The sequence below is a fragment of the Pristiophorus japonicus genome, chromosome 3 (assembly GCF_044704955.1).
Source record: "Pristiophorus japonicus isolate sPriJap1 chromosome 3, sPriJap1.hap1, whole genome shotgun sequence".
NCBI classification, from domain to species: Eukaryota; Metazoa; Chordata; class Chondrichthyes; family Pristiophoridae; genus Pristiophorus; species Pristiophorus japonicus.
Genome location: NC_091979.1, coordinates 154,108,336 through 154,121,704, shown reverse-complemented (window position 1 = coordinate 154,121,704; position 13,369 = coordinate 154,108,336). Strand labels below are relative to the sequence as shown.

General features: G+C 44.8%; 1 protein-coding gene across 4 annotated transcripts in view; it reads right to left on the bottom strand.

Moving 5' to 3' along the window:
- Positions 1–990: 990 nt before the first annotated feature.
- The window catches only part of plcl1 (phospholipase C like 1), a 506,974-nt gene continuing 494,595 nt past the window's right edge, over positions 991–13,369 (bottom strand). For all 4 annotated transcript variants that reach the window (XM_070875920.1, XM_070875921.1, XM_070875922.1 and 1 more), the window contains one exon: positions 991–1,526. In XM_070875920.1, the coding sequence (XP_070732021.1) occupies positions 1,353–1,526 (174 nt within the window). In that variant the 3' untranslated portion in view covers positions 991–1,352. The remainder of the gene's footprint in view (positions 1,527–13,369) is intronic.

Below are 13,369 nucleotides of genomic sequence, written 5' to 3'. Positions count from 1 at the left end.
ATTTAAAACTGAGATGAGGAGAAATTTCTTCTCTGAGGGTTGTAAATCTATGGAATTCTCTATCCCAGAGAGCTGTGGAGGCTGGGTCTGAATATATTTAAGGCAGAGATAGACAGATTTTTGAGTGTTAAGGGAGTGAAGGGTTATGGGGAGCGGGCAGGAAAGTGGAGCTGAGTCCATGATCAGATCAGCCATGATCTTATTGAATGGCGGAGCAGGCTCGAGGGGCCAAATGGCCTACGCCTGCTCCTATTTCTTATGTTCTTATTCACTGTGTGGTGCTTGACAGTGAGCATCGGCAGACTATTTCACTGCTGGATACATTAAAACTGATCCTAATCCTGTTTCCACAAATAATCCACACAAAATTCTGTCAGGGTAACTGGATAGTGCAAACTCTGGCCAATTTTACCCACACCGAGGCCCCAGCTGAGGTAGTGTAACCCAGCACTGACCAAGGAGTGAATCAAGGATATTCCTGGTTCCTGTATGGCTCAGGCAGTCACTGGACAAAATTGGTAAGCCATTGAGGGATTTCAAAATTTCCAAGGGTAATTACGGCACCTGAAAATGAATTGAGAGCATGCACAGCATCATAAAACATTACTTACCTCTCAACATTTCAGGGAAATAACTGAAATTCTTTCATCCTGTTCCAATTTATATCTGTTGCAAAGTTGTGTCCATATTCCTTAAGGAGTTACTCGAGTAAACTACACTTTCTGCTCTACTTTGGTAAAAAAAATCTTTTAGTGTTAAGAATTAATATTTGATATTTTCTGAATTCAGAATCTAAACTCTTTTCAGTTTCTCAGCTGTTTATAAAGTGAGTCAGTAGGATGTTTCAGAATATAATTTTGAAGCAAGTCTTCACCTATATATGAACAGATTTTTTTAAAATAAAAGCAATATTTACATACAATAGCTTCACAGCAGAAAAATACTATTATGCATAACATAAACATGTGCAGTACAATATGCTTGCTCATATTAAAATGTATTTAAAAAGCTGATTACATTATTCATTTTTAAATTATGTGTTTAAGAAAAGTGCATGCCAATTGTGATTTTCTCAGTCCGTGCTCTTTTCCTTTGTTTTAAATGAGCTACAATGCAGGATCAAGGGCAGTTATAGGAATATTAAAAATATCACTTTTATAACGTATTCCTTGAACTATTTTATTGTGATAGATACGATCACATTTTTTTCTTTAAATACAGTTCGGAGTGTACTTTCAAATGCTCTCCAAAAGGCAATGTTAGTATCTTCGGTATCATCCATGGGAATAAATTGGTTAATTACAACCAGTAACTTTGACTCCATAATTAAGCCACTGGGGCTGGTTTGGGAATTATGCAAGCTTTCCATTTTCTTTCTCCTGTATTGCCCGAAGACTTTGTTTGGACTTCACCTCTGCACTTCCTGGTCCTGGCTTGCTCAGTCCACATGAGATACAAGCAGTTTGGATCTGCTTCATGTTCTCCAGCGCCTCATTCTTAGCATTTTTCAATAAATCCGCCTGGCCCTGCATATATCAAAGGAATATGGTTATATTCATTCACTAATATCTTAACATGTTTACAAACATGTTCATCTGCCAAAATTTTTAACCCCAACCAAATGATAAAAAAGTGTGTATCTGTCAACATTTATAGAAAACGAGTCATGAGGAAAAACGGAAAAATACAATTGTTGTTTTCTATGTAACTTCCTTGCTTGTTCAGTGTTATGGGGGACACATTACAGGATACTCCCTGGAGTGGTATGCCGCCATGATGCTCCTTCCACTCCCCAGCCTGCTCCGATGGTGCTCGCAGGCCGGGGGGTCGCTCAGCCTGCTGGGCCAGGCCGACATGCTGCTCCTTCTGGGTACACTGGGGTCATCATCATCATCATCATCAGAGGCAGTCCCTCGGAATCGAGGAAGACTTGCTTCCACTCTTAGCATGAGTTCTTAGGTGGCTGCACAGTCCAATACGAGAACCACAGTCTCTGTCACAGTTGGGACAGATAGTCGTTGAGGGAAAGAGTGGGCAGGGAGCCTGGTTTGCCGCACGCACCTTCCGCTGCCTGCGCCCTCCCGAATGCACTTCCTCCACTTAGGGCGATCTATGGCCAGGGACTCCCAGATCAGTGGGGATGTCGCACGCACTTTATCAGGGAGGCTTTGAGGGTGTCCTTTGTAATGTTTCCTTTGCCCGCGTTTGGTTCATTTGCCGTAGATGAGTTCCGAGTAGAGCGCTTGCTTTGGGAGTCTCATGTCTGGCTTACAGTACTGGTGGGGATATAGAAACATAGAAAATAGGTGCAGGAGTAGGCCATTCAGCCCTTCAAGCCTGCACCGCTATTCGATAAGATCATGGCTGATTATTCCATCAGTACCCCTTTCCTGCTTTCTCTCCATACCTCTTGATCTCTTTAGCCGTAAGGGCTATATCCAATTCCCTCTTGAATATATCCAATGAACTGGCATCAACAACTCTCTGCGGCAGGGAATTCCACAGGTTAACAACTCTATGAGTGAAGAAGCTTCTTCTCATCTCAGTCCTAAATGGCCTACCCCTTATCCTAAGACTATGTCCCCTGGTTCTGGACTTCCCCAACATCGGGAACATTCTTCCCGCATCTAACCTGTCCAGTCCCATCAGAATCTTATACATTTCTATGACATCCCCTCTCATCCTCTAAACTCCAGTGAATAAAGGCCCAGTTGATCCAGTCTCTCCTCATATGTCAGTCCAGCCATCCCTGGAATCAGTCTGGTGAACCTTCGCTGCACTCCCTCAATAGCAAGAACGTCCTTCCTTAGATTAGGAGACCAAAACTGAACACAATGTTCCAGGTGAGACCTCCAAGGCCCTGTACAACTGCAATAAGACCTCCTTGCTCCTATACTCAAATCCCTTAGCTATGAAGGCCAACATACCATTTTCCTTCTTCACCACCTGCTGTACCTGCATGCCAACTTTCAATGACTCATGACCCATGACAGCCAGGTCTCGTTGCACCTCCCCTTTTCCTATCTACCGCCATTCAGATAATATTCTGCCTTCGTGTTTTTGCCCTCAAAATGGATAACCTCACATTTATCCACATTATACTGCATCTGCCATGCATTTGCCCACTCATCTAACCTGTCCAAGTCACCCTGCAGCCTCTTAGCGTCCTCCTCACAGCTCACACCGCCACCCAGCTCAGTGTCATCTGCAAACTTGGAGATATTACACTCAATCCCTTCATCTAAATCGTTAATGTATATTGTAAAGAGCTGGGGACCCAGCACTGAGCCCTCCGGCACTCCACTAGTCACTGTGTACCATTCTGAAATGGATCCGTTTATCCCAACTCTCTGCTTCCTGTCTGCCAACCAGTTATCTATCCACGTCAGTACATTACCCCCAATACCATGTGCTTTGATTTTGCACACCAATCTCTTGTGTGGGACCTTGTCAAAATCCTTTTGAAAGTCCAAATACACCAGTTCCACTGGTTCTCCCTTGTCCACTCTGCTAGTTACATCCTCAAAAAATTGCAGAAGATTCGTCAAGCATGATTTCCATTTCATAAATCCATGCTGACTTGGACCGATCCTGTCACTGCTTTCCAAATGCGCTGCTATTTCATCCTTAATGATTGATTCCAACATTTTCCCCACTACTGATGTCAGGCTAACTGGTCTATAATTACCCGTTTTCTCTCCCTCCTTTTTTAAAAAAGTGTTAAATTAGCTACCCTCCAGTCCATAGGAACTGATCCAGAGTCGATAGACTGTTGGAAAATGATCACCAATGTATCCACTATTTCTAGGGCCACTTCCTTAAGTACTCTGGGATGCAGACTATCAGGTCCTGGGGATTTATCGGCCTTCAATCCCATCAATTTCCCTAACACAATTTCCCACCTAATAAGGATATCCTTCAGTTCCTCCTTCTCACCAGACCCACTGTCCCCTAGTACATCCGGAAGGTTATTTGTATCTTCCTTCGTGAAGACAGAACCAAAGTATTTGTTCAATTGGTCTGCCATTTCTTTGTTCCCCATTATAAATTCACCTGATTCTGACTGCAAGGGACCTACGTTTGTCTTCACTAATCTTTTTCTCTTCACATATTTGAAGCTTTTGCAGTCAGTTTTTATGTTCCCTGCAAGCTTCCTCTCATACTCTATTTTCCCCCTCTTAATTAAACCCTTAGACCTCCTTTGTTGAATTTAAATTTCTCCCAGTCCTCAGGTTTGTTGCTTTTTCTAGCCAATTTTTCTGCCTCTTCCTTGGTTTTAACACTATCCTTAATTTCCCTTGTTTGCCACGGTTGAGCCACCTTCCCCGTTTTATTTTTACTCCAGACAGGGATGTACAATTGCTGAAGTTCATCCATGTGATCTTTAAATGTTTGCCATTTCTTATCCACCTCAACCCTTTAAGTGTCCTTTGCCAGTCTATTCTAGCCAATTCACGCCTCATAACATCAAAGTTATCTTTCCTTAAGTTCAGGACCATAGTTTCCGAATTAACTGTGTCACTCTCCATCTTAATAAAGAATTCGACCATATTATGGTCACTCTTCCCCAAGGGGCCTTGCACAACAAGATTGCTAATTAGTCCCTTCTCATTACACATCACCCAGTCTAGGATGGCCAGCTCTCTAGTTGGTTCCTCGACATATTGGTCGAGAAAACCATCCCTAATACACTCCAGGAAATCCTCCTCCACCGCATTGCTACCAGTTTGGTTAACCCAATCAAAATGTAGATTAAAGTCGCCCATGATAACTGCTGTACCTTTATTGCACACATCCCTTATTTCTTGTTTGATGCTGTCCCCAACCTCACTACTACTGTTTGGTGGTCTGTGCACAACTCCCACTAGCGTGTTCTGCCCTTTGGTATTCCACAGCTCCACCCATACCGATTCCACATCATCCAGGCTAATGGCACTCCTTACTATTGCATTAATATCCTCTTTAACCAGCAACGCCATCCCGCCTCCTTTTCCTCTCTGTCTATCCTTCCTGCATGTTGAATACCCCTGGATGTTGAGTTCCCAGCCTTGGTCACCTGGAGCCATGTCTCCATGATGCCAATTACATCATATCCGTTAATTGCTATCAGCACAGTTAATTCATCCACCTTATTCCGAATACTCTTCGCATTGAGGCACAGAGCCTTCAGGCTTGTCTTATTAACACACTTTGCCTCTTTAGAATTTTGCTGTAATGTGGCCCTTTTTGTTTTTTGCCTTGGGTTTCTCTGCCCTCCACTTTTACTATTCTCCTTTCTATCTTTTGCTTCTGTCTCCATTTTATTTCCCTCTGTCTCCCTGCATAGGTTCCCATCCCCCTGCCATGTTAGTTTAACTCCTCCCCAACAGCACTAGCAAACACTCCCCCAAGGACATTGGTTCCGGTCCTGCCCAGGTGCAGACCGTCCGGTTTGTACTGGTCCCACCTCCCCCAGAATCGGTTCCAATGTCCCAGGAATTTGAATCCCTCCCTTCTGCACCACTCCTCAAGCCACGTATTCATCTGAGCTATCCTGCGATTCCTACTCTGACTTGCACGTGGCACTGTAGCAATCCTGAGATTACTACTTTTGAGGTCCTACTTTTTAATTTAGCACCTAACTCCCTAAATTCGTCTCGAAGGACCTCATCCCATTTTTTTTACCTATATCATTGGTACCTATATGCACCACGACAACTGGCTGTTCACCCTCCCTTTTCAGAATGTCCTGCACCCGCTTCAAGACATCCTTGACCCTTGCACCAGGGAGGCAACATACCATCTTGGAGTCTCGGTTGCGACCGCAGAAACGGCTATCTATTCCCCTTACAATTGAATCCCCTATCACTACAGCTCTCCCACTCTTTTTCTTGCCCTCCTGTGCAGCAGAGCCACCCACGGTGCCATGAACTTGGCTGCTGCTGCTCTCCCCTAGTGAGTCATCCCCCTCAACAGTTCCCAAAGCGGTGTATCTGTTTTTTAGGGGGATGACCGCAGGGGGTCCCTGCACTACCTTCCTTGCACTGCTCTTCCTGTTGGTCACCCATTCCCTGTCTACTTGTGTAGCCTTTACCTGGGGTAAGATCAACTCGCTATACATGCTATTCACGTCATTCTCAGCATCGTGGATGCTCCAGAGTGAATCCACCTGCAGCTCCAGTGCCGCAATGCGGTCTGTCAGGAGCTGCAGGCGGATACACTTCCTGCACACGTAGTCATCAGGGACACCGGAAGCGCCCCTGACTTCCCACATATTACAGGAGGAGCATAACACGTGTCCGAGCTCACCTGCCATGTCTTAACTCTTAGATTAACTTAATTTGGCAACAACAATGCTAACAGTTACTTACTGATAAAGAAAAGAAAAAAGAAAAGCTACTTACCAATCACCAGCCAATCACTTACCCCCTTGGTTGTGACGTCACCTTTCGATTTCTTTCTACTTCTTTTTTGCCTCCCTGCTGCAGCTGCACTGGCTGGGCCTCCTCGACCTCCCGCTGGCGCCTCCCGACTGATGGGCCTTTCGTAGGCCTCCAACTCTGCTGCTCCGCCTCTCCGACGCCTCCTCGATCTCCCGCTGGCGCCTCCCGACTGATGGTGCAGGCTCGAAGGGTCGAATGGCCTACTCCTGCATCTATTTTCTATGTTTCTATGGGCCTTTTGTAGGCCTCCCAACTTTGCTGCTCCGCCTCTCTGACGTCTCCTCGACCTCCCTCTGGTGCCTCCCGACTGATGGGCCTTTTGTAGGCCTCCCGACTCTGCTGCTCCACCTCTCCGATGCCTCCTCGACCTCCCGCTCTGTCTCTCCAGGGAACAGCACGTGCTGGAGTAGGAGAGCAATGGCAGTGATGAGGGACACCACCAAGATCCAGGTTGGTGATTGGAGCGTGGGCAGGAGTGGCGAGGTCGGGCGAAGGAACGGCGAGATATTGTAGAGAGATGTGATCGGGGCCTAGGAGAGGCACGAGTTCAGAGCCCAGAAGAGGCGAGTGCCCAGGGACAGCATGGGCTAGCCCACACTGCGATGTGTGTGCACAATAGGTCCGTGCAGCAGAGCTGTTCTCCAGTCGTCTTGGTTAATCCTTGCCACTGGACCAAGACCTAGCTCTGTCAAGCCCGTGTGGTGGCTGGTGTGCAACGGCCACCCCACGTTAAAACAATCCATGCACAGGCATCTTCCACCCTTCAAGATTTAGGTCGGGACCTGAATTTTAGGTCCTTCATTGAAACACCTGTGAACTTTTTGACGTGGAAGCAAGTCATCCTCGATTCGAGGGACTGCTTATGATGATGAGGTTACTGCTGTGTTAAGAGATTGTTATATTGTTTGTATCCTAATGACGATGAGCAGTCCGATATCAAAAAATTACAGAGCATTGGTTGTAACCCACAACTCGGCTAACTTCCTACTCTGAGGTATTGCCACTGAGGTGCCAGTGAAGGGAAAATAGCTGAGAAAGGAGCTCTGGCACAGCTTTCTATTATGCTTTCTGATAGTCAAACAAGGAGGAGTGTGGGTGATATTTTCCAGTCTTCATCTGTGTGCCTAAAGAAATTCAAGGGCTGAGAGATTTACTGCATGACCCAAGCCTGTCTCCATCCCCTTGCAGGCATGCCACACTGTTGACCTATCAGTATCGCATCACGGAGTGGCAAACAGGGATATCTTTCCCCATGACCACTTCATGCAACATCACAACTACTTCAGCAATAATCAAACAGGGTATTGGGTTTCTTTACCCCTCATTTTTACCTGTCACTTCTTCACTTACCTCCCCCAGCCAAAAGCTGCCCATGAGTTGAGATGCCTTGCTAAAGGCTGTAAGATTTCTATCCCACAATTGTCTCGAGCCTATTCATTTGACTTACATGCAATTTTCTGGGCCCACCACTAAGTTACTTCACGTCACGGGTTCAAATCTGCCCTTTCCTTTGTGAAAAAATGCTCTGACCGTGAAAAATTCAGTGCCATTAGCACATTACCATTCTAGTGAGACTTGTACCAGTTCTTAACCTTTTAGAACTTACACCAGTACATAAAGATCAGCCTCATAGTATCCAATGGTAAAAGAAACGGTTTACATTCATAAACTTCTGGATTTCTGTCAGTAATTTTTTTTGTGCTCATTAAGGTCAAGAATGTTTTGTGCTAGGCATAAAGCAATTTCCACTTCATCCACTCAGTGTTAACAACAATCACCCCCGGGTAAAGTAAAGCACAGGTAGGTGCCAACTAAAGCTGCATTTTCTCTGCCACAGTAATATGCCTCAGCCCCTCCTCAAATGAGTAACTCCTCCTGCACCAGAATGGCACTTTTCCACTCCCTACACCAACTGTCCATAGGCCTGTCTGAGTGACATTGTCAATTAATGCCAAATTAGAGCCAGTCTTATACTGTAGATTTATGCTCACAAGGAACTGGATTCAGACTGTTTAAACTCATTAACATAGGACACTTACAGGTAGAGAACAGATGCGATTTTCTAGACCAATATGTCGAGGAACCAACTAGGGGGGAGGCCATCTTAGACTGGGTGTTGTGTAATGAGAGAGGATTAATTAGCAATCTCATTGTGCGAGGCCCCTTGGGGAAGAGTGACCATAATATGGTGGAATTCTGCATTAGGATGGAGAATGAAACAGTTAATTCAGAGACCATGGTCCAGAACTTAAAGAAGGGTAACTTTGAAGGTATGAGGCATGAATTGGCTAAGATAGATTGGCTAATGATACTTAAGGGGTTGACTGTGGATGGGCAATGGCAGACATTTAGAGACCGCATGGATGAATTACAACAATTGTACATTCCTGTCTGGCATAAAAATAAAAAAGGGAAGGTGGCTCAACCGTGGCTATCAAAGGAAATCAGGGATAGTATTAAAGCCAAGGAAATGGCATACAAATTGGCCAGAAATAGCAGCGAACCTGGGGACTGGGAGAAATTTAGAACTCAGCAGAGGAGGACAAAGGGTTTGATTAGGACAGGGAAAATGGAGTACGAGAAGAAGCTTGCAGGCGGATTGGAGTTAGATGAAGTCCTTACTACTCGGGGATCAAGGGGTATGGCGTGAAAGCAGGAAGTGGGTACTGAAGTTTCATGTTCAGCCATGAACTCATTGAATGGCGGTGCAGGCTAGAAGGGCTGAATGGCCTGCTCCTGCACCTATTTTCTATGTTTCTATGTTTCTATTTTTAAGTATGTATGTGTATTGTGTGTTTGTGTAATTTATTATTTAAATGAGAAATAATATCACATATACAATGAAGTTGTAGCCCTTGATCAAAATTTAGTGTTTATTGTAAATTTCAATGCATTAACTCTTCATTGTAAATTAAAATTTGTTTATTTATTTTCACTCATGGAATCATAGGACCTTACAACACAATAGAAGGATCCCATTGGGCCCATCACAACTGTGCCAACTCTTTGAAAGAGCTGTCCAATTTAGTCCCACACCTCAGTTTTTTCCCCATAACCCTGCAAATTCGTCCTCTTCAAGTTCATGCCCAATTGCCTTGTGAAACTTTCTACGGAATCGGATTCCACCACTCTTTTAGATAGTGCATTCCAGATCTTAACAGCCCTCTGTGTGAAGAAATTTCCCCTAATTTCCCATCTAGTTCTTTTACCAATTATTTAAAATCTATGACCTCTGGTTAGCAACCATCTTTCCAGAGGAAATAGTTTGTCCCTACTTGCTCTATTAAAATCCCCCATAATTTTGAATACCTCTATTAGGTCTCTCCTTAAACATCTCTGTTCCAAGGAGAACAATCCCAGCTTCTCCAATCTGCTCACATAACTGAACTTTCTAATCCTTGGTACCATCCTGATAAACCTCCTCTATAGCCTCACTAGGGCGTTGGCATCCTTCCTAAAATGTGGTGACCAGAATTGTACACATTACTCCAGCTGAGGTCTAACCAGAGATTTGTAAAGGTTTAGCGCCTTCGCGACCCGACCTGTGAGGGAGCACCAACCGGCAGCAGGGATAAAAGTGCGAGCAGCTAGCCACCGCAGAGAGCAGCGCCGTGAGCAGGTAAGAGAGGGCGACAAAGGAGAACAGGGCGACTACATTCAACGTCACAGGAAGGCAAGGAAGTGATTGGTCGGTGAATTTTTCTCTCTCTTTTCTTGCTTTAAATTAAGGGCCTTAGATTAGGGGCCAGGATTAATAACAAAAAACTAAATCTAATTCATTAAATACATTAGAGATGGCAGGGCAGACGATGTGCCACTGCTGCAACATGTGGAAGCTGTTGAACGCAATAGAGGTCCACAGCGACTACATCTGCAGCAAGTGTCTGCAGCTCGAGGATCTTCGGCTCTGTGTCGATGAGCTGGAATCTGGTGCTAGTCACATCAATTAGAGTAACTAATTCAAATTCGATCCATGGTCAGGGACAGGAGGGTGTGACTACGAGTGAGGAAGGTATGGGGAATCAAGCTGGAGTGACGGGGGAGCCTCAGCCCTTGCTCTTGTCCAATAGGTTTGAGGCTCTTACTCCCTTTGTGGACGAGAGCAGGGACTGCAGGGAGGATGAGCAAACTGACCACAGCACCATTCAAGTGGGTACAGGGGGCCATTCAAGTGGGAGGAGTAAAGGGAAACATTGTAGTGATAGGGAACAGTATCATTAGGGGGATAGGTAAGGTTCTCTGCAGTCGAGAGCATGAATCCCGAAGGCTGTGTTGCCTGCCTGGTGCCAGGGTTAAGGACATCTCCTCAGGGCTGGAGAGGAACTTGGAATGGAAAGGGGAAGATCCAGCTGTTGTGGTCCACATGGGTACGAACTACATAGATAGGACCAAGAAAGAGGTTCTGCTGAGGGAGTATGAGCAGCTAGGGGCCAAATTAAAAAGCAGAACCACAAAGGTAATAATCTCTGGATTACTACCTGAGCCACGAGCAAATGTGCATAGAGTTAAACACATGGCTCAAAGACTGGTGTGGGAGAAATGGGTTTCAGTTTGTGGGATACTGGCACCAGTACTGGGATAAGAGGGAGGTGTTCCGTTCGGACAGGCTCCACTGAGACCGTGCTGGGACTAGGGTCCTGACGAATCAAATAACTAGGGCTGTAGGGCTCAAATTTGGCCCACCCCTTTTTTCAGCGCACTTACCGGAGATGTGCCGCTTTTCTCCGTTGATAAGTGCGCCGAAAAAAATTGTCCAGCCTCTCCTCGGTCTTCGCGCAGTGTGGCCAGTCGGGTCAGAGGCAGAGCCAGCGTCCTGCGCTGAAAACAGTGCTGGGACATCTGCACATGCGCAGTGGAGTGTCCGCGCATGTGCAGTAGCTCCTCGCCCCCAGCCTCTCTGTGTGCGTGCTGCAGCCACTGTGTGTGTGGGACCTGATGCCCGCCCCTATCCCTGGCCGAGTGGCCTCCCGGTGCGATCGACCTCAGGTTTGAAATTTTACGCACTGTAGCTATTTTTGAACTTTCTTAATGGCTTGTCATTTTCCTGGACTTTTGGATATTTTGAAAAAAATATGTAAATATGTTTTGTCTCTTGTGAATAGTGGTGACCATTTGTCAAGCCTATTCACCTGGTGCTATTGTGACAGAAGAACATAAGTGACGGAGGAACACTGAGAGAATATCTTATTTATTGAAGTAGACTTTATTTTGATAATATGGGCTCAATTTTGGCCCAGTATAATCATTGCAAACAAATAGTTGTTTAAATTAGTTGTGACATTAGGGCAATTTAATTCAACTATCTTTTACTTCTTTTATTTTTGTAGTTTAAAAGCTTCCATGAATGCATCTGTTGTATAGTAAATTAACTTTGCGAAGTTTGTCATATGATGTCGTGTATAGCTGTTTGATCCTATTCACATTCTTTAGTCAAGTCATTAAATTCTGCTGGCCTCCGATGTATCTACCTGCGCTGATTTCTTAACTTTCTGCAAGGGTTTTCTGAAGTGGCCACATACGCTGGCCTAAGTAGATTTGGAGTAACTATTAGCTGGCCAAAGTTGCCTAAATGTCCAAAACTGGCGTAGGTGGCTGGTAACGCTCCCTCTTGAGAAAAACTAAACTAAACTAAAAAAATCGTAACTAACTCACTTACACTGGCGCAAATTGAATGTGCAAAATGGGGATTTTTAAAATACTCAAGAAAAATCAAGTTGCTCCAAAAAAAAATAGAGCAACTCCTGGCCAATTTTGAGCTTTAAACTAATTAGTGGGGCGGGGGGAAGGATTTAGGTTAGTGAAAATTTAAAAATTCAAAGAATAAGGAGAAGACAATAGAGCAGGGTAGCACTGGGGGAAATGGAAACCAGAGCGTGACAGGTAGGGACAGAATGTCCCATAAAGGTGAATCAGAAAGTGGGGTCAAAGCAGGAAAAAATGGTAAAAAAAACAAATGTAAAAGCTCTTTATTTGAATGCACGTAGCATTCGTAACAAAATAGATGAGTTGACGGCACAAATAGATACAAATGGGTATGATCTGTTAGCCATTACAGAAATGTAGTTGCAAGGCGACCAGGACTGGGAACTAAATATTCAGGGGTATTTGACAATTCGGAAGGAGAGAAAGAAAAAGGAAGTGGGGTAGCACTGTTAATAAAGGATGAGATCGGTGCGTTATTGAGAAACTATATTGGCTCAGAAGATCAAGGTGTTGAATCATTTAGGGTGGAGTTAAGGGATAATAAGAGGAAAAAGTTACCGGTGGGCATAGTCGATAGGGGCCCTAACAGTAGCTACACTGTTGGACGGAGTATAAATCAAGAAATAATGGAGGCTTGTAATAAAGGAACAGCAATAATCATCATGTTGATTGGACAAAGCAAATTGGCCAGGGTAGCCTTGAGGAAGAGTTCATAGAGTGTATCCGGGATAATTTTCTTGAACAGTATGTTGCGGAACTAACCAGGGAGCAGGCTATCTTAGATCTGGTACTGCGTAATGAGACAGGATTAATAAATAATCTCGTAAGTAGGAATGAGTGACCATAACATTCAGTTGGAGGGTGAGAAAGTTGGATCTCAAACCAGTGCCCTAAGCTTAAATAAAGGAGACTAAAAAAGGTATAGAAACATAGAAAATAGGTGCAGGAGTAGGCCATTCGGCCCTTCGAGCCTGCACCACCATTCAATAAGATCATGGCTGATCACTCCCTCAGTACCCCTTTCCTGCTTTCTCTATAGAAACATAGAAAATAGGGAGAAGAGAGGATTGAGCTTGTCCCCTTTATGAGAAGGTAGGATTGGGCCTGTCCCCTTTATGAGAAGGGGGTATTGGGCCTGTCCCCTTTATGAGAAGGGGGGATTGGGCCTGTCCCCTTTATGAGAAGGGGGGATTGGGCCTGTTCCCTTTATGAGAAGAGGGTAAACTCCCAGGGGTTTGTTAGGG